The 21,925-nt window shown below is 31.6% G+C and overlaps 2 protein-coding genes and 1 long non-coding RNA gene across 5 annotated transcripts; 2 read left to right on the top strand and 1 right to left on the bottom strand.

The window, feature by feature from the left end:
- The first annotated feature begins 1,472 nt into the window (after positions 1–1,472).
- Positions 1,473–6,076, top strand: LOC114403419 (pentatricopeptide repeat-containing protein PNM1, mitochondrial-like). 3 transcript variants are annotated; one of them, XR_003664654.1, is made up of 3 exons: positions 1,473–3,133; positions 4,469–4,590; positions 5,691–6,076. XR_003664654.1 is itself a non-coding variant. In XM_028366381.1 (2 exons), exon 1 carries the CDS (start codon positions 1,582–1,584, stop codon positions 3,109–3,111), a length of 1,530 nt encoding a protein of 509 aa, XP_028222182.1. In that variant the 5' UTR covers positions 1,473–1,581; the 3' UTR covers positions 3,112–3,133; positions 4,469–4,831. The 3 variants fall into 3 exon arrangements, 1 of the variants encoding a protein (XP_028222182.1); XR_003664653.1 differs by lacking the exon at positions 5,691–6,076 and having other exon boundaries at positions 1,473–3,889; positions 4,469–4,831; XM_028366381.1 differs by lacking the exon at positions 5,691–6,076 and having other exon boundaries at positions 4,469–4,831.
- A 1,141-nt stretch (positions 6,077–7,217) lies between these two features.
- LOC114403299 (auxin-induced protein AUX28-like) lies at positions 7,218–10,167 on the bottom strand. The gene is made up of 4 exons (XM_028366166.1): positions 9,774–10,167; positions 7,771–8,106; positions 7,624–7,685; positions 7,218–7,540 (listed from the first exon to the last, which is right to left on the bottom strand). The coding sequence occupies exons 1-4, from the start codon at positions 10,019–10,021 to the stop codon at positions 7,503–7,505; spliced, it is 684 nt and encodes a 227-aa protein (XP_028221967.1). The 5' UTR covers positions 10,022–10,167; the 3' UTR covers positions 7,218–7,502.
- A 7,659-nt stretch (positions 10,168–17,826) lies between these two features.
- On the top strand, positions 17,827–20,998 carry LOC114402872. Its single transcript, XR_003664538.1, has 4 exons — positions 17,827–19,150; positions 20,014–20,093; positions 20,325–20,597; positions 20,691–20,998. It is a non-coding gene; the product is annotated as an uncharacterized LOC114402872 (long non-coding RNA).
- The last annotated feature ends 927 nt before the right edge of the window (positions 20,999–21,925 follow it).

The following is a 21,925-nucleotide window of genomic DNA, read 5'->3' as shown; positions in this document are numbered from 1 at the left end:
ATGTAATTTGTTGATAAGTGTGTCTCTAAACAATGAAAATATAAAATTTAGTCTTTGAAATTGTAAAAAGTGCAACAAATATATTCGGTTGTTAACTTTCGTTCGTCGTCATTAATAAAATAATATGTGTGGCATCGAGACAAATTTGTCACTCAAATGATTGTCAATGTAGTCATTTGTAATTCCTAACATAAGAACATATTTGTTATATAATTTTTTTTTTTACTTTTCATCTTCTCAAATAGGAATGGGTAAATAGTCAATTTTATCCCTAAATGTGTAATTCACTAACAAATGCGTCATTGAAATATGAAAATACAAAATTTAGTCTCAAAAGTGTAAAAAGTGTGATAAATATATTTGCACATTAATTTCTGTCTGTCATCATTAATAAAATACTAAAGATTCAAAGAAGTGAAATATAAAATATATTTATCTTTTATTTAGAGTAGATTGTGATCAATTATTATAATTTGAAAAGATTTATAATGGTTGGTACACTGTTACAATGTTTATTTTGGATAATTTTTATTGTGACAGACAAATTAAGATTGATAATCAATATTATTGTTATTATCATGTTTGTTTTAAATTATGTTTGTCAATATATTTTTTAAGTGATTATTGTAATGTTATGTTTTTAACGATAAAAAATAACGAAAATTTACCCTTAAATGAAACAAAATTTTAGGTCTAACAAATTAGTCCAATAGAAACATACTGATATTCAAATCCAATAAAAAATTATTGACATTTTCATCCAATAATGATAATTTATTGACATTTTGGTCCAATGGAATATACTGACATTTAGGTCTAAAAAAAATTACTGACATTTACATTAAAAAATTGTATCTTACTAACATTTTCATCTAATCTAGTCAGCATCGTCACGTTGGTAATCATTTTAGCGACAGATTCGTCCCTCTATACCATGTAGGCTATTTTATTAATGGTGACAAATATAAATTAACGATCGAATGTATTTGTCGTACTTTTTACACTTTTTGAAAATTAAATTTTATATTTTCACCAGGGACAAAAGTAACTATTTACCCATAAAAAAATGTATTGTTGCTATGAAAAAAGAAAGTGTATTTTTATCCTGAAAATGGAGAAACATTGAGGAGAGAACAAGGTTTGAAGTGGTAAGATTATTCAAGTAGTTTGATTTCACAAGAAGGGAACATATATATATATAACAACATTATAGATTTTAAGTGAGGAGAGAATAAGATTTGAAGTGGTAAGATTATTCAAGTAGTTTAATTTCAGAGAAAAGAAGCAGATATAACAACATTATAGATTTTAAGTAAGATAACATTGAGTTAAAAATTCAAGAATTAAATTAGTCATTTACTTTTCTTTTTTTGTTTGAAGGAAACCTTGATCATTCACTTGCGAAAATTGAAGAATGAAGAGAATATTTTTTGAGTGACCAGGAGAATAATTTACCCCACTGCTCAATAAAGCCCAAAATTGAATTGGGCTAACTTGCTGTTGGCACGTTTAGCTTGTAGCTTGTTCCTTCTCCTCCTTCTTCTTCCTAGTCCCGTTCTTACTCACTCTGAAACCCTAAACATGCCGCCATTAGCGCCTCTGCATCTTCGGAAGCTCTTACTCCGTTCTCGTTCCTTATCATTCACTTCTCCCACTCCGATTCACCCTCCTCCTCTGTTTCCCCAACAACCTTCTTCCCATTTCCATTCCCGAACCCTCCTCACTCCTTCTTCGCTCTTCATAATCAGACATTTCTCATCGGAAACCCAAACGGATCAGATTGCGCACTCCCTCTCCTCAGAGCTTCTCAAAGAGCCAGACTCGGACGCTCTCTCCGTCTCGCAGCGCCTTCACCTGAGCTTCTCCCACATCACTCCAACCCCCAATTTGATTCTCCAAACCCTAAACCTCTCCCACGAATCTGGCCGCACTGTATTAGGGTTCCATCAATGGCTCTCTTCCAACCCCCAATTCTCCCACACGGACGACACTCTTTCCTACTTCGTCGACTACTTTGGCCGCCGTAAGGACTTCAAGGCCACGCATGACGTCCTCTCCGCCGCTTCCCCCGCCGCCGGCCCCAAAACCCTAGCCTCCGCGATCGACCGCCTCGTCCGCGCGGGCCGCCCCAGCCAGGCGGTTCAGTTCTTCGAGCGAATGGAGAGAGACTACGGGCTGAAGCGCGATCGTGCTTCCTTAAAAGTGGTCGTGGAGAAGCTGTGTTCGAAGGGTTTCGCTAGTTACGCGGAAAAAATGGTTAAGGATTTGGCGAAGGTGTTTTTCCCCGACGAAGCCACGTGTGATATGTTGATCAAAGGGTGGTGCGTTGATGGGAAGCTCGATGAAGCTCAAAGGCTCGCCGGTGAGATGTATCGTGGTGGGTTTGAGCTTGGTGTGGGGTCTTACAATGCCATGCTTGATTGCGTTTGCAAGCTTTGTCGCCAAAAGGATCCGTTTCAACTTCACTCGGAAGCAGAGAAGGTGTTGGTGGAGATGGAGCACCGTGGGGTTCCAAGGAATGTGGAGACATTCAATGTGTTGATAACGAATTTATGTAAGATTAGGAAGACCGAAGATGCTTTGGGATTGTTTCGTAGCATGGGAGAGTGGGGGTGTTACCCTAATGAGACTACTTTTCTTGTTTTGATTAGGAGTCTGTATCAGGCTGCTAGGTTGGAAGAGGGGGATGAGATGATTGATAGGATGAGGTCTGCTGGGTTTGGTGAGTTTCTAGATAAGAAGGCTTACTATCAGCTCCTCAAGATTTTGTGTGGCATTGAGAGGGTTGATCATGCTTTGAGTGTGTTTGCTATGATGAAGGATGGTGGGTGTGAACCCGGGCTTATAACTTATGACTTGTTGATGGGAAAATTGGGTGCTCACAATCGTATCGATAAGGCTAATGCTCTATTCAATGAAGCGAAGAGTAGAGGGCTGCCTGTGATGCTCAAAGAGTATGCTGTTGACCCGAGGTATTTGAAGAAGAAGAAGGTTGTCAAGGGTGTGAAGAAGAGGGAAACCTTGCCTGAGAAAATGGCTAGGAAGAGAAGCCGCCTGAAACAGATTCGGTTGAGTTTTGTGAAGAAGCCCAAAAGAGTGATGGGTCGTTGATCATTTTTTATACTTTATAAAGGTTTCGGAATAGATTTCCCTATTTAATCATCATTTTCTTTGTTTCATTGTTAGTTTTGAATATTTGGAGATAAATCTTTGCATGGAAATGGCTCCATTGTAGGACATAAATGCCGCCACATATTCAGAAATAATTTTTTGTACTTGGTGCTTTATGTTGGTTCAACTTCTGGGAGATGTATGCTGGGCTTCTTAATGATTATTGACATTGACATCAGGAAAGGGTACAAATTAAATGATAAAATAAATGTGTGTCAAATTAGCAGAAAAAACTGGAATCTGATTAAAAAATTGTTGCTAATTGAATAATCAAATGATGTCTCAGTTTAATCTGGTTTTAATTATGTATTTGTCTCTTACCATAGTTTGCCCCATTCATAAGCTAGTGTTCAATGCTTTGCTGGAAGGTTTACTGCTGAATTTTCAGCATTTGAAACTGAAAAAGGCAAGCATAAAACTTAAGTGTAGTGCAGATTGTAACAACTCACTTTGTAGTACATAGAACAACTGAACAAGAAAAGAAGATGCATGGCAGACTATAGGGTTAAACCAAGATTCTATTCCGCACCAAATGTTTAAAGAATCACCTTGGTATAGAATTGGTTGCTGAAGCTCAGGTCACTAGCTGGCATTGTTGTTGTTGCCATTCAAATCTGTTGCAAAGACTGTCCTTGCAACTAGAGAAAGCTATGGGTAGTTCTGGTAGTGACTCAGATTATTCCAATGATTCTGATGCAGAGGTTAATGTTACAATCAGGTGAAGTAATCATTACAGGCTTAATTAATTGACAGCACTCAATGTGCTATGTTGATCCAAATTCCTATGACTTGGTCATTTCTTTGAATGTCTAATTAGCAGTCGTGATGTGTACCACATGGTCATGCTTCTCATCCTGAGATTGCTGATTTTCTCTTTGAGCCACATATGACTATTTTGATTTCCTCCAACATCATGGCTTATATGTTGTTGGTTTTTTGTTTTTTTACTGATTATGCTCCTTAACTGTAATTATTGACCATTTTATAGTTGAGACGTAGCAACTAATGCCAAGGACTGAATGCTAGTGATGCTTACCTCTGTACATGCTTTTTCGCTATGGTCATTCTTGTATTAATATGTTCAGATGATGATTAAGAAAATAAAGGTGGTTTGAAAAGCATCTTACTTTCTGTTCTCTCTTGATTTTTGGAATGTGTATCTCAATTTCACATATTTATTTGATGATTTGTATGGGTTATTGCCATGTATTCAAGCATCTTTGAAGTTCTTACATGGAGTTCGTTAGTCTTTTTGGATTTGGATTTTTCTACAATTTAATTTGTTTGTCATTTGCAGATTGCTGGAATAAGATTCATGTGGGAAAATGCAGTCAATCAGAAAAGTGAAGTCTGGAGATATAAAGGTCTTGGCTGTATTCTAACTCATACCATACCATGGACCTTGGTGAAACTTTTCAGGTATTGTACTCATTATGGAGAATTTATTATGTCGATATAACTGAAGAGTGAATACTGTTTTGTTGAAAATACATGTGACAGATCAATGCCTTTTCTCTGTGAAATTGCCCTTGCTTGAATACTGAACAAATATTACTTGACAACGTGGCTCTTTGTGTAGTCTGATGCAGCTATCATTCTTATTGTTTCTTCCCCTCCATTGTTTCTATTTTATGTAATTTTAATAACTTATTTCTTCTTATAATGTCTAGTCCTTTTTCTTTTTCTAAAGATAGAGAAGCCTCCTTGCAATAATTGTATGAATTTAAAATTCAAAATTTAAATTCATATTCAGAGTATGGGGTGACGTGCAAGAATGTATCAAAATACCCCTGTAGTGTAGCACTATTGCCAACGCCAATGCTCTATGGCAGCAATCTCCCCATCATGGTGGATTAGGGATCATTAACCACACATATAGGATATTATCCACTGAGGTGTAAGAGGAGTAAATCTTAGTCTTTCAATTTAACTGAAAGGCAAAATTAAATTTATCTAAAATAATCTTGATTTCCTTTAGAAGATACCTGTGATCCTAGAGGCCTAGACCAAAAAAGTATGGGAGAAGTAACTTCTAATTCTTTGTTTTTGTTCAATTTTCTATGTAAACTACTAGAATGTGTTGCAAACGATTTTCTTAAATGTCATGCTAAGAATCTGTTAGTTAACTCAGGATTTCACCGTACAGAGCCATATTTTGCTCTAAGTTATAGCATTGTCAACTATTGTAATCTAGAACCAGAAGTTCGATTTATAGGTAGGTGTTGTTGAGTCAGTTGACAATTTTTTTTTCTGCAAATCTGATGCAGTGCAGTTATATTTCCCTGTTCGATTATACTGCAAGTCTGTAGCATTATCTGGTGGAAATGATGTATAATTAGTTTAGTTATTGGGTTATATAGTTGAGAACTTGAGATGTTAATTTAAGCCCGTACTTTTTAATTTTAAATTGCGATTGAAACGTTACTAAAAAGGTTTCTGTTAAGTCTCGTTTAAGCGTCTTTTTGGTTAAACATACAAATGGAAAATCGGATGTTAATTTTGTTTAATTAAGCTTTCAGTTTCAACAATTGGGACTGGGAGTGTCAAGAAGTTGCAGATGGAAGAGCAACAAGCATCTAAATGATGTAATTAGTATTGTTGCTGCTGACAGTTCTACTCCAAAGCCAACCGAAAATTATGTCTGTTTCAGTTATTCATTCATACGTGTTCCTAACTAATCTGAATTTCATTTTTCTGGGCATATTTCTGCTCATGAAGCATGGTCACATGTGCTGTCTGGATCTTAAGTTTAGCACGTCTAGGACCCATGTTCAACCAGATTTTCTACATCAATAAAGATTGTAGACTTTAGTCAGGTACCATAGACTACCGATTTTGTGCTAGAGTCAGATCTGTCTAAAATATGGCTGCTGGTGTTTAATTTCTATCTATTTTTTTAGAACAAGTAGGATGTATCTTACCTTTAATGTTTATTATTATTTTTCACTCTATTTCTCACTTCTTTTTCTTTCAGTTAAACAATCCGACGTTCAACTTTATTTATACAAAATGTTTAACAAAATTAATTCAAAAGTTACCTGAACTGAAAAATTAATTGTAACTGGAAGTTTAAAAGTTAGGTTGTTGGATCATGAACTTTTATAAGCATTTAACAAAATTATATGTTGAAATAGCTAAAAAAAATATATAATGAAAAAGGGGAATATATTTATGTGATATTTTTATATATTCTAATTTTATTTTAACAATAAAATATATTTTGGGTATTTATAAAATTTGTTTTTGATTATTTTTTAATACCTATAATTTTTTTATTTATGCGGATCAATTATTTTAAGAATAGTCTTATCTAAACTAATTTGACCTATCATTCTCAGTGTACTCTTTGATTAACTGATATGAGAGGATATTTACTTGTATTTTTATTTGTTTTTATTTTTTAACTACAAAATTGTCACATTATTTTTAATTTGTTTCCTACTTTAAAATTTTAAGTAAAAACAAAAAATAGAAATAAATAACAAAAGTAAAAACTAACTTGTACTTCTATTTTAATGACTCTTTAATTTTTAATATCAAATTTTACTAAAAGATAATTTTTTTTAAATGAAATTAAATAATGATAGATAATTAATTTTAGAGTTTAATGCTAATGTAGTATAAAATATTTTTATATTATTATTCAATTAAAAAATATTATTTAAATTATTTTAAAAATAATAAATTTAGCATACTTTAGGATAATTCATTAGTTTTAAAAAAAATTAATGAATTGTCTTCTTTGTTTTCAATTGTAATTGAGAGACCAGAATGAATAAATAATAAAGAGGAAAAAAAAAAAAGAGTTGAGAGTTAAGAGGGAACATGTGAAGAAATTAGTGGATCCCTCAACTTAGGCCGTAACAGGAAGCACATGGCCCGGGTCCACCTTATCTCTTTGTTTACAGATCCAAAGGTATCTAACTCCTTAACCAACCGCGTCACTTATAAGTTATAATTTGACAGACAAGAGAACTTTGAGCATAATGTGAAGGAATCTTGCACAGTACTCAATTGAATGAAAATGGGAGAGGGACAAAACCCAGTTAAGATTAACCCGAAACATTGACATTAGGTAAGCAAGCTGGCAATGGAATAGACAAAGTCACATTTTTTACTTGGAAACAAAAACGGGATCATATAAACATCTTCTATATTATTTCGTGTCCCTAACGAATTTCCAACTATTTTCTCATATTCATATAATACACATATAAGAAAATTACAAAAAAGATAACAAAGGCACATGATAATTAAACTCTTATTCCTATATTAGACTCGATCTTGCTCGAGTCAATTTGCTTCCTTGAGACGCAGATGAAATCACTTCTTCAGCTTCTGTTCTTGCACTTTTCCACGGCTCTTGGCGCTGTGAATTAGAAATAAACAATTTTATGTAAGATAAGATAATAATTTTCTTTGAACATAGGATAAGTGAGTATGGTGACTAACCAAGACCGATTGCCTCGGAGCCTTTCATTATGCGAAGACGCTTGCATGATTCAACGAACATCCTGTGAAATTGTCAAAAAAAGGTAGTATTAAATAGGTTGATAATTAAAGAAAGAAAAGGAAATGAATGAATGAAGGGGCACTGACTCCCAGGGCACATCACCGACGAGCATCCAGTCTCCGTCCTTGTCTTCATATGTGGGTACATAGTCAGAGCCATTGGTCTCATTCATAAAGTCCTTCATCCCTTGGGACCCACACTTTTCAATCGTGAAGGAACTGAACATCTTAGCCAGCGCATCTGACAGCTCCTGGTAGCTCTTGTACAACTTTATGTCCACCTTTCGTAGATACGGTGCACCATCCATGCTCACCTTCACGAAAGCATTCTTCGTGCTCTTCTCTGCCTCTTCTTCATTGCTGTTCCTTTGAACTATGTTCTTTCTAAATGACCTAACTGGTGGCCAACCCACCACTTGTGCCCTGCAATTTCAACTTTGATAACCATCAATAATTCATCCTCTTTATCCCTCCTACTAATAACTAATAATTTTAATTTAATTAGCATATCGTTATCATCGAGGTATTGCTTCATGATTCCTTTTTTTTTTTAGGGGTCAGAGATACTAGTATCACCCAATTCATTAATCTCATCCATGATGTTCTTCAAAGGCGATGAGAATTGAAACTTTAAGGTTACTGCTTCCTGGTTCAAGTCTACATCAACTATTATACATTTTTGTAGTGTTTTTTATCTGATAATTTCTTAATGGAGACAAGAGATTCGATGGAGGGACCCTTGAAAATAGTAAAGCAAGATAGAAATAGGAAATGGGTATGTGCAATGTGTTAGGCGACAGGACAGGGGGGCGTGGTGGACTATATTATCCTTTTTCCGCTATTTTGTGTTTTTGCTAGAATTCAGCCTTTCAAAGAGTTGAATTGAATGGACGGAAAAAGTAAAGATTCCATATGTCTTGTCCTTTTCCTCTGTCTACCCGACAACCAACCATGCCATCCGCAAAAGAAATATCAAATATTAACTTGGTTGCCATTCTATTCCGCCATCCTTCAACACTTTCCCTTGCTCATTTTCAGGATCACAATTCTCTTTTCACACTCCAATACCTAATTACACACCCATTCTATGTTTTGCTTTTTAATTACTTAATAAACTGTCAAAATTATAAGTGTGATCTCAATTGATTATAGTCTTTAACATTAGTAATTTTCATGGTAGAAATCAAATAAAAAGGTTTTCAAGTAAAGGTTCATTAATTTTAGAAAGAAAAAAAAACCAAACATATAATTTAATTTTAATGTACTCTTGACATTAGACAAATTTAGACAAGTCATTCAATGGTATGCCCGCTGTATCAATTAGACTCCAAGTGAATTAAACTAAACTCTTACAAATTACACTTCAAAATTATTACAAACAATTTTTTTAAAAAAAAAACTTTCAGAAGCAATCATACTTTTATAACGTGCCAAAATAATTAAATTCTTTAATTTACAATCAAATTTTTAGATTTATTTTCTTACAATAAAATCCAAACATGTTTAAAATACCAGGTTGGCAGAGTAAAGCTAGGCAGAGATCAGCAATAAGAAATATAATAACTAGTTAATTACTCAACTGCGACCTTTTCAACCAGAAACAAACTTCAAAGTTCTAAGTAACTTGTAGCAGCATCTCTTTTTCTATTATCTTTTTCAATTGAAAGTTAAATCAATCAGTTTTTTCTTTCTTCCTCCTCAAACTTCCACACTCTACAAACAAGGTAAAGAAGAATTCCTCGTTCTAATTAGTAATTTTCTGTGCATCATCGTTTCACAGATTGAACAAAACCTGCTAATCTGATTCCATTTCATAAACAAGGAAAATATTCATTTTTTCGTCAACAGCTATATATTACCCTTTCTATGTCTCAGACAAAATCTAAGTTACATATGTGCCAGGTTATATAGATCAGATAACAAGAGGAAAGAAAAAAGGCACAGCATAGCAGAATATAGAATCCTCAAATTTTTGTCTCAAACTAAAACTTTTCATACCAACAAAAAAAAAAAAAAAGAACCAAATTTTCTATGGGAAGAAACACATGGAATTGAAATCAAGGGAAAGCATAAGGAGAAGAAGAACTGACTTTGCAGGTGGTTTTGCTGGATCATTAGCTGGAGGAGGTTCAGCAGTGGTAGTCTTGTTCTCTTTGGGCTTCTCTGTAGACACAGATGAGGGTGAATCCGAGGCAGAGTCGTTAATGCAAGAAGAAAGATTAAGCTTCAAATCAACAGAAGCAGTTTCAGAGAAGCCTCTCTTGGCAGCACTTCCCTTGAGTGCTGAGTCGTTGCCAGGGAGGCCGAGTCGCAACTCGGTTTCTTCGAAGTTAATCATCTTGTGGTTGTTGTCCAACACAAGACGCGCCTGCGAATTAAGGGTATCTTTTTCTCAGGTGGAGTTCGGGAAAGTCAAGTTATTCTTCGGTGAAAGCGAAACAGAGAGAGAGAGAGATAATGAGAATTTGGGAAATGGAAACATAGAACCATGGTTTTGCTGATAATAATATGGGGTGCAGTGGGCCGAGGGAACCACGCCGTTAAGATGCTGCCACGTGTAGGGGTTGGATCATCCGTGGGTTGTCGGGTGGTGACGTCACGGGTGATGTCATGATAAGAATGATTGTAGTGCGGCTAGTGGACATCCCAGTTTCCCTGCCTGCCTGCCTGCCTGGGCTCCACACCCCCAATTTACAATTATTCCTTTCCTTCTCAACCTTTTTTACTCTTTCACCTCTTTTTCTATTTCCTTTTTCAATAAATTAACTAAACCGTAGTAATTATTAGTACAGAAAATAAAAAAGCAAAAGCACTATAAAAAAGAAATAAATATTTTTTTACAAAGCCAAATAAATATGTCAATATATACAAAATTAAAATATAGTATTATAATGCAGAGTATATTAATATAATGATATTATCAATGTGATTGGATGCAGCAGAAAAAACTAGTTTCTCATGATATGATAAATTAAAGTTTAATTTTTTCATTAAAAGAAATATTCATATTTAATAATGTTGTAAAAATCAATCCAATCATCAATTCAAAGTTAAACCAGTGAATTAATAATTCACCAAATTTAACTATGTATATATTGAAAACTAAAAAATAATACAACTACATGAATTCATATTATAATATAAACATATAGTATTATTACTAATATTTATAACATAATATAAACTATAAAATGAGACTATACTAAGAATAATATATACTATAATCTATAACTTATCATTTATATTATATATTATATACTATATTTTTTATTATATATTATTTGATTAATAATATATGTTATATATATTTATGTTTTTACTTAAATAACAGCTAACAAGTTAGTTTAATGGTATGATAAGCACTTATGGTTTGTTAATTAATATGTATAAAGATATTAAATATTATAAGTGGATAAAAAATTATCTAAAATATTTCAAACGGTCATGTATTTTTATAAAGTATTAAATTTTGGTGCTAGAAACATACAAACACACAGAGAGCACACTGGTCGAGATTTCCAATCTGACGGGACACCGTGCAACATGCAGAGATGGAAAAGTGTGTAGCCATTTGACAGCATTACACTATGCCTCATGCATCCATCATTTTTATTTTTTTAAAAAGGTGAACTGCAATGCCCGATCCAATAACTCAACTTCTAAATTACATAGAGTATGTCTTTATTGTTAAATTGTTCAACATTCTGTCATCTTCAACCTTTTCTCTTTTCAAATGACTATTACGTGATCAGATAAAAAGATTACAAAGTTAAATGAATATGAAATAAGTAAATGTACATTAGTAAGACAGATACTGATCAAAATATATAGTAGTTATAAATATATAAGTAATTATTATCATGTGTAAAAGATGATTTTATTATTATAAAATAGGAGAGGTTATAGTTTTTCTTTTCTTTTTAAATAAGACTACGCACTCTCCGTCCTAGAGAGTATTTGTTCGAGACTATACTCAATGTTATTCAATTGAGAAAAGAAAAATACTTAATTCTGTCTAACGTTGCCTCAGTTGCTTAGAAAAAATATTACACAAACAAACATAACTGGATTCTAAGAAGCCTAGTATTTATCAGGATAGTTTCACAAAAATATCTTTGGTATCTCTCATAATTTCAATAAATATATTATTACATTTTTCAATACAACATTATTTATTACAAAATAAAATTAAAATAAATATTTGAATATCTTATTTAAAAAGTGAAAACATCAGTTAATTTGAAAAAAAAATAATGACTAAAATTACCTTCATTTTGGAATGGAGAGAATGGTAAATAATCAAATAGTAGTAATCCTTTGAGAGGGATGGATCCATAAATCTATTAGAGGGGACAAAAAAAATTTCTTTCATTGCAAATTTTTAAATATATAACTTTATTATTACACATAAATTTAAATAAATTTTTATTTTAAATAATGATAATTTTAATCATTATCATAATAACAACAAACACAAAATTACTTTTATATAATTTTACACTAGTTATCACCTTAATTATTATCATAATAACAACAAACAAAAGTATTTTTTCATAATTTTACATATCCATATGTATATACATAAAAAAGTATCAAGAGGGAGGGGGGCTAGACTCTGCGTTTCCTCCTCTAGATTTGTCATTCTCCTTGTATATAAGAAAAAAAATTACTTCATATCTTAGACTCAAATATAAATAAATCTAATTAATTTTACTCCTAATTAATAATATCATTTTTAAAATATTTTTCATTTAATTACAACTCTATTGTCAATTATTCTATTTTATTCGTGATGTCAAATTTTAATAAATAACATTTTAAAAATAACCTTATATTTTACTTAAAATTAGGAAAAATAATGATTTTAACTAACTTTTTTATATAAAAGTAATTATTTCTTCTTATATATCGTATTTTATTTGATGGACAACTTTTATAGTACATGCTTAAGGACACCTTTTCTTTAAGTTTATTTGGTCTTGTTAAATAATATTCTAAAGGCATTGTTAAAGGAACTAAAAAGAAAATATATTTATTTGTAAATCATAGAAGAATATAAAAAAGATCATGATATAATAATTTTTTCTCAATAAGAATATTTATATTTTAAAATTTTTAATTAATATCCTTAGGACACTGGTTAATATTTATCAAATTTTCTTTTAATGAATTTACCTTGAAAAAGAGAGAAATAAAATTGAAAAGGATATTAGACTTTTATTGTTTATTTGAGAAAAATATGAATTAGGAATAAGACAAATTATTTTAGTACAACTTAGAAAAAGACATTTTCGTCCAAATTGAGATTAAATGAGAGGGAAATTCTCTCTCTCTCTCTTCAATTTTTGTTTTAATTTATTTAAAAGATAAATAATTTTCTAGAAACAAAAATTTAAAATAAATAAATTTATGTTAAGAAAAAATAATTGAGAATAAATTATAATTTTTTAATAATCAAAATACTTTTCATGTAATTTATTTTTTTCTCCCCGCTCTATTTTTCACTCTTCTGGACAAACGAAGAGAAAATTGTCCATTTCTTTTTCTTTATATTTCTATCTATTCAAACAATAGTTTTTCACTTTATTTTTCTTTTATTTATGTCTTTTTAATTCTTTATTCTAATGTCAATCTAAACAGCGCGTCCCCTCCCTAAAGATGGTTCCTAATAATTATTACAAGTATGCAGATAGGTTTTTTTTACAAAAATTAATTATCTACAAAAATAATAAATATTTTACACCTATTATCTATAAAAGTGACAGAATTCTTATCCATATTATCTAGCATAATTATCATTATTTTTTTTAATTTAATTAGAGCAATAATATAAAGGTTTTTTACATTACTATTTAATCATAAATTATTATACATGATAAAATTATTAAATCTAATAATAGTTACTTTAAAATTAATATGTAATATTATTTTTCTAAATGATTGACAATATTTTTTTTACATAAATATATAAACATTAAACTCTTAATTTTTCTCCAACACTAAAGACATTTATACACTGGTAAATGTATGGAAATTGTTAGTGAGATTATTAGTCATTATATATATTTGGAAGTTTAAAATTATATTTTAATAGTATATAGAAATTTGGAAAGTAACAAATCGCAAAGGGTGACTTTAATTAGTTTCAATTCAAATGAAGGATGATTTTGTTTTGACTTACATAGCATTCTATTATTTCTTTAGAGAATTGATGATTAAAAATGTAATAAATATATGACAATGCACCGTGGGATTGAAATTCTACGATGTAATTATTATATCAACTTAAATTATAATTTTTCAGAAATCTTTTTTTTCTAGTAATTTTAACTTTAATTCTTAGATATTAAGTTAGATTAAACATTTAAAGAGAATTCTTTGTGTTTATGTTGATCCAATCACTCGAATAAAATTATTTCTAGTAAAAAATATACCTATGATGTAGACAAAAAAAAAACATAACTTTAAAACAAATATTAATCACTAATTACACATTATTCACGGTAACAGGAAAACGAGTTTCGCACGTGTATATATATAGGATAATGTTAAATGACACGTCATCCATTTTTTAGTTATCTTTTTATTTAAAAAAAAATACTATTCTGATTAAAATATGTAACTAATATCTTTATTCATATTTAAGTTATTTTTAATTTCTTAATATTATATTTCTCATTATTCATTTATAATAAATATATAAAATATTTAAAGATTAAATAAAGATGAGGATATATTTTCGAAGATAATAATTACTAATATATTAGTGAATATTTAATCATTGCCGCAAACTAATCTAATCTGAATTTAATTGCTAGAGGAACATCATCAATGAGGGAATCTTTTTTCATTATAGTACTACTACTCCTCTTTTTATTGGTAGGTGTGGTAGTACTCCCTTTAAGCTGGTCTATTTGTTTCAAGGTTTTAGAAATATTCTAACAAAAATCACAATTAGTATTAAAAAGGATAAAGTTTACAATTAAGGATCATATGTATTGTGTAGTAAAAGAGAGATAAGGTCTCCTATTATTGTGACTAGCATTGAATCATTTTAATTACAGCACTTATCATTTTCGCGGTGCCTATCTAAAGCGACCCACAAGAGAGGGGTCCAAACACAGTTCTGCATTAAAAGTTTCGTTGTCTTCGGTTTCATAAACATAGGTTAAATAATTTGTACGGAAAACATGTAAAAAAACATGGCTTAAATAATTTTGCATCATTTCTCAAATTTTCAAATTAGGTAGAGTAGTGTTACTGGCTTTTAATTCTTCTATGTCCTAATTAACACGTCAAGGTTCTGCTCTGCCTCGTATCAATTATTTGATAACCTGTTGTTGCGTTGAGCAATTGTCGAATTTTCTTCCATTGTCACTATACGTACGCTATCACAAAACATCATTAATTAGACATTCAAACAAATTAATGGCTGAAAATAAGGAGAAGGAAAATACTTATGTAACCATTTAACGAATTATGTTTTGGTTCTGTTATTATATTTTTTTGTTAAACCAAAAATCAACAATGGCATATACCTGTCTGTCTATCCTAAGCCAGAATAGTATACTCAAGTCCCTAATTTCTCGTTTTTCCTTTATTCAAAAGTGTCACGATATGGGTACTGATAAATTTTGTAGGAATGATTCAAGATAGGCAAAGCCATATGTGAAATGATATTTTGATGAGATTAGGATACGAGTTTCTTCTTTAAATGAGACATTGAACTAACCTCGTCCACCGACTCACGAACCACCAATACAAAAACAACAATGCAAAATGTGTTGGATGCTCGAAGTTAATTTACAAGCTATTAACAAAGTAAATGCAATTATTTTCTCCACGTGACGTAAGTTTATAAATTTTCAGCAAGTAACATTATGCAATGGTTGAGTAAAGGAATTGCCTTGACGGGATTCGAATCTCTTGAATGATATTCTTCATAGCTGTGATGGTGATTTGAATGAAACAGGGGGAATATATCTTGGTGGTTGGTGATCCAGGACTTGCAATAAGGATGATACATGACCCGAAATGGAGATGAGGAATGCCCCGAAAAATATTTTTATTGTAGAGATAATCATATTTTTTAGATAAATATTTCATTTTTATTTTTTTAAATATTTTTTTTATCATCTACTATTACTAATTTGAAGATTGTAAATAATCTTATTTGCAATTAAATGATTTTATCTGTTGTATTTTTTTCATCAATATATTGATTTTTCATAATCAGAGCAAGTATATATGAATATATACTTACTTAACAAATATATGGATGAGAATCAAAATTAGAGTTTTGTTGACCATTATCATTAGCACATTAGTTAAAAAACTAAAAGAAAAAAAAATGAATTCATGAAAGGAAAGAAAATAAAATATATCATAAAAGAACTAAAATTAAGATCTTATTAATCAGTATTATTATTGTGTAATCATAAAATAGAAAAAAAAAATCATATGAACAACATAATTTTTTTCCCACACCATATCCTATTCATTGTCATCCTCAAGTGACACAAAGGACCCATTTGCCCCATTCCTTAATACCAACCAATCCCACTCATTTACAAGTCACACCCTCGTGTGGAATTGACCCCATCCATTGTAATAGACATTGGTCCTACGTGCCTGGCCTCCCTGGTCTCTCGTTGTAGGCCTATATTTCTTAGTACTAGTATTACTATTAGTACTATTTAATACCAAGTACAAACTATTACACCACACCAATGACATTAATGTGATGAGAGTGCGATGAAGGTTGAACCAATGTCTTTTTTCCTCAAAAACAGATCCTTTTACTTTTATAATTGTTTTTATAATAACACTAAATATTTTATATAATTATTTTTTCATTAGCATTTTGATTATTACATTTAATACTATTTTTTAAGTTGGTTTTTTTCTTAAAAAAAACTTTAAACTGTAATTCCTACACTAAAAAGTGCTAGCAAATTACCGTTTCCTCTAAGTATAACACCAATATAAAATTGTTAACTTTGTCAATTTTTGTAACCTTTCGTATGTGATAAAGCAAATGCCATGGAAGATAAACCTTAAATATGACTGTAGCCTATGTTCGTTTTCGACAAAAGAAATGCCATGAGGGTGACTAAAACAGTGAAATGTGGAGAAATTATAACTTTCATTCGTTCGTTTGAGAAGAAAACTACAGTAAGTTTTGTACAAAATCAACGGGACACGTGCTTTTGGATTTCTTCGCAAAATTGAGACGATTTGCGAAGAAAAAGACAGTGAACAAAGTGTAAAACTGGTCTTTCCAAAACTACTATCTGGGACATGCACACCTGGCACGATTTTCATTCCAAATCGAATCTGCTGCATGAATATTCAATTATGTTTAGGAAAATTGAATATGGTAACCAAATTATTCGAATATGGTGCGTCCAACTTATAAGAAGTGCGTAAATATCCCGTGAAACTATCCATATTGAATTATCCTCACACATATTCGATTTTGTGGAAACAAAAATCTAATATCATGCATGCCAAAATTGAATATGGGTGCTTTCCAATTGAACGTTGGGTTTAGTAATCAAATGACTTTATTTGTATTCTTTTTATATTTATTTGCTTAAAATTGATTAAGAATTATAGTCATTATATTTTCAACCTTTACAAATGGGCAAGCCTACTAACCAAGAGGCATATGAAGTTTTTTATTTGGTAGACTAATATGCCTTCCATTGAGTCAGTATACACGCAACTCATTTCTTAAGTTGGATATTGATTAAGAAATACGAATATCAAATTCGACCATGTCTATCGTTTCATAGTATCACTAAAGTGTCCATGGTGACAGAGGAAAGGTAAGAAAAAGAATGGATTCATGGAAGGAAAGGATGTGGCCAAGTTGGCTTATTGATGTATTATGGCTTTTACATTTAAAATGTCTAATATACTTATTTCTTCTAATTATTATCCCTTATATATAATTTTAAATTAGCCGAATCATAAGCCAATTAGGTTCAAGACTATAGTTCAAGTTATGTATATGTGTTGTAATATATTAAAGTTAAAAAAATAAATTAAACCCAATCCAACTTACCAACTTAAATTAGATCACCCATATATAATTTGCTTGAGGCTCTTGCTAAATAAGTCTCCCCCCCCCCCAAAAAAAAACTAAATCATACCAAGAACCCACATCAATTGAAAATCAATAGATCATTACTCATTTTCACTAAAAAAAAAAAATCAACTGAATCACGTTTGATAACTATAGAAACATATATTATGTCTGTAGCAAACCACCCCACCATGAACCTCTGCAAAATCTCAAAATCATTGTTAACCACACACACCATGAACCTCCACAAACCGCCCCTACCTCCAAACCACAGTGAATCCCTTAATATTCGTCGTCTCTACTCCCTCTTGCAACCTCAATCAGACCCAAATCCCAAACAACAAATTGAGATCCAAAATCGAAACCTTTAAAACAGAAAATGCGACTTCCTCGCCGATTAGGAGAAGTTGTCGTCATTGTCACTGCTGCTGGTGATAGCGACAGTATATTGGGTCCCAATTCATCTTGAACAGGACCCGCCTTTGGCCATGCTCTGGACCCAAACCCTAACCTCCAAGATCAAGGGATTCCCTTTCTCAACCATGGCGTCCTTAATCCTCTTTTCCACCGGTGCCTCACCGTTACAGTAACCTTCACCTCGCTTCTTAAAGTTGATGACACTGTCAAGATTCCCTATAGTGTGCGCTAGTTTCGTGAAGGTGAGGATTGGGGCAAATGAGGAGATAGAGGCACTGGTAGAAGAAGGTGTCGACGATGATGTGGAAGCGCCTGAGGGCTTCATACGTTGACCGAAGCTTGGTGAGGGCTTTGTCGGGGGTGTTTTGATGCCTCCAACGACAGTGATGTGGGGTTGGAAGTGGGGCCCCCTGAACTCGTATCGGAGGGCGATCATGCTCTCGGAGAGGAGGTTGGAGAAGAAGGCTTCGAACCAGTGCTAGGAATTGTAGTGTGAATGTCAGGGATAAAGGAAGAACACATTTGTGGGGGTGTAAAAAAGGGTATAATGGATAATAACAATTTTAATTTGAAGAATGGGGGGCTTGCTTAGAAATTAGGGAGGCTAATTTAGCAAGAGCCTTACACTAAACAAGAAACTATAAATGGATCAATGGGCTAGAAAAAAAAAAACAGTTATTGCTTGGGGCACCCAGTAACGTGGGTGAAAGGGTTAAAATGTCATTCATTCTTTCATATAAAAAACGCACAGTGATCCGTCCGTACGAGTCGCTGTTCATTCTCCACTTCCACACGGTGTTTCTTCTTCTTCCTCTTTTCTTCTTCTTCCAAACCGCTTCTTCTCCCTCTTTTCCGCATGTGGTGGTTGGTTGTCCGTGGTTGCTGGTTGCGGCTTTTCTTCTTGTTGGTGCTGGTGCGTCTTCTTATTGTGGTGGTTTCGTCTTGTTGATCGCCTTCGAGGTTAGTGGTTCTTCTTCCTCTTGTGGTGCTTCTTCTTCCTTGTTATGGTGGTTTGGACTTGTTTTTTTTTTTCGTTAGCCATTGTGTATTATTTTGTGTTTTGGTTTGCATTGTTTCTCCCATGGCTGCTTCTGTGTTTTCTTTCTCCCCCGCCATTGCTTGTGCCTACTTATGTTGCTCCATGGTTTTTTTTAAAACCCATACGGGTTGGCAATTCATATGGGTTTTAAAAAAAATGGACGCGGTGTCAATAAAAATATTTGTTCTTTATTTGTTTGTATGGGTTTTAAAAAAATTTGATTTTCTGTTATTTAGTAATTTTTTTGTATGGTTTTAAAAAAAAGGACATAGTGTCAATAAATTATTTGTTTGTATGGTTTAGTAATTTTTTGAAATGTTATTTTATTATTTGCTTGTAGCATTTGTAGTAGTGAACATAGTTATTTAATATTTGTAGTAGTGAACATAGTTTAAGAAAGATGTTAGTTAGTGTTTAAGAAAGATGAAAACATATTTTAAACAATTTGGAAATTGTTAGAGGATGATTGAAAAATAAAATATTTAAAAGTGTTAGTTGGTGAAAACAAAGATTGAAAACCAATTTTTAAAAATTGTAAAATTGGTAGTTATTTTTAGAGAATGATTGAAAACCATAATTAAAATATTTAAAAATGTTAGTCATTGAAAATAAAGATTGACAACCTATTTTTCAAAAAAAATTGAAATTGTTATTTGTAGAGAATGATTGAAAACAAAAAAATTCAAATAGCGTTATGTTCGTTAAAAAATTTTGTAGTTATTCTTTTAATTTTTTTTATTTTTAGTGAATTTGTAGAGAATGATTTTTGTCAAATATATTTCAGAATGTCAGGCTCTACTCCACCATCATCACGGTTAAGCACCCTCAACTAGAAACTCGATATGATTCTTACGACTCTGCCTAGTAAGAATGTTTATATTTCATATTTATACGTTTATTTACACATGTGACATGTTTGTAATTAGTTAGCTTTTGTAATTGTTAAGAATGGTTTCTTTCGAATATATGTCGAGTTAATAGATTAAGCTTTTGCAATTGCTAAGAATGAATTGTCGTTTATCATGATTGCTAATTGAATGTCAATTTTGTTATTTTGTGTAACTAACTAATATTATTTTGTTATATCAAATGTAGATTTACGGTGAAGTTAGTATGTCATTTACTATGAGGTGGAAAGACGTACTTGACCGCTTATGATATTTCATTGACAAGGATGGAAATTTCCATACCGTTGTCTACAACCAAGATTTGGACAAACCAACCATTATAGCAGGGTAGATAACACTAAGAGATTTTTATCACCTGTCAAAATTATTCCCAAGACAACACTCGTTATACCATCAAGTGCCAAATTCTGTCACTTTCAAGGTGTATCTCACTTCACAGAAAGTTACCTACAACAACCTGGTAAACAACTTTCCAATTTAGTTGTCAACAATTCTTTATCTTTCAAGTTTTAAATTTCATAAATTGTTTACATAACATTATTCTTAATATCAGGACGTTCCAAGCACCATGTATTATTTTCTTAAAGACAAAGGCTGAACTCATTTGTATTTGGAGGACGTTGTAGAATGTCGGCTTGTATTCAATCATTGGAGAAAGACACTTAAAATTGGAGCTGGATAAAATTTTTTTTGTAAAACCCTGTCCTTGACAGATAGCATGGAAATTGTCTTTGAATTCATTGATCTGACTCTTAACCATATGTTATTTTGGTCATGTTTATGAACATTATTAAGACTTGAAACATTGAAAATTTTAATTATTAGGAACATTATTATGACTTATGAACATTATCCCTTTGTTAGTTATATAATAGTTGTTTTATCATGTCTAATATTATCCCTTTGTTTTTGAATTAATTTGGTCATGTTTTTCAATTAAATTATTTTTAATTAATCACAATTAAAATTTAAGCAATCTAATTTTAAAAAAGTTTATATATATTATAATTTTTTTAAACAATCTAATTACTAAATACATTTGTTTATACCACTATAAAATAATATCACAAAATCAATATTTTTGTTTATACCATAATGTCACAAAATTAATATTTTTATCATTGCTAAATTTTTGTTATTTACGATTTTTTTATTGCAAAAAATATTTTTAAAATATTCTCAATTTTTAAAAAATTTTACATACCTATGGATCAACAATCCGTATGACCATATGGATTGCTGAACCGTAGGTACATATCATTTTTTTTGTTTACCTTTCCTTTTCCGATGATGAAAATTGATCAAAATTCATCATATACTCCTCACAAACGCACGTATACCATCGTAGATCAAATATGCTTACAAACCGTCCTTAACAAAAGCAACTTAGACTAAGTGGCGGAAATTTTGTAAAAAAAAAATGATGCTGCAAAAATGAAAAACTCAATCTGTTATTTATAATCGAAAATATCATAAAAATATTTTCGTCATTTTTTAAAATTGCTGGATGCCCCAGCAGAAACGCTGGGTGCCCCAAGCAATTCCCAAAAAAAGCCTCTCATAAAGAAAGTCAAGGTCCCGCAAGTTCAAACGCTTGAATTCCTTCCATTTTATTGGGTTAACTTTGCTCGAATTGAAATGGCAAGAGATATCATGGATATGTGTCCCAGGCCTAGGAACCTGAAAGTGGCGGTAGCCTGTAGCACTCTGCCGTATTTTTTAAAATGTTTTTTTTTGCTGGCAAAAACAAAAAATTTAAACACATTCCGCTCTCATGATCGAAGATCA

Source organism: Glycine soja, chromosome 20, assembly GCF_004193775.1.
Source record: "Glycine soja cultivar W05 chromosome 20, ASM419377v2, whole genome shotgun sequence".
Taxonomy (NCBI): domain Eukaryota; kingdom Viridiplantae; phylum Streptophyta; class Magnoliopsida; order Fabales; family Fabaceae; genus Glycine; species Glycine soja.
This window is presented reverse-complemented; position numbering and strand designations above follow the sequence as displayed.

Coding starts and splice junctions, on each gene's coding strand:
- LOC114403419 (XM_028366381.1), top strand. CDS start 1,582: ATGCCGCCATTAGCGCCTCTGCATCTTCGGAAGCTCTTACTCCGTTCT.
- LOC114403299 (XM_028366166.1), bottom strand. CDS start 10,021: ATGATTAACTTCGAAGAAACCGAGTTGCGACTCGGCCTCCCTGGCAAC. Junction 8,107..9,773: donor CCAGCAAAACCACCTGCAAA/GTCAGTTCTTCT, acceptor TTGAAATTGCAG/GGCACAAGTGGTGGGTTGGC. Junction 7,686..7,770: donor GTCGGTGATGTGCCCTGGGA/GTCAGTGCCCCT, acceptor ACAATTTCACAG/GATGTTCGTTGAATCATGCA.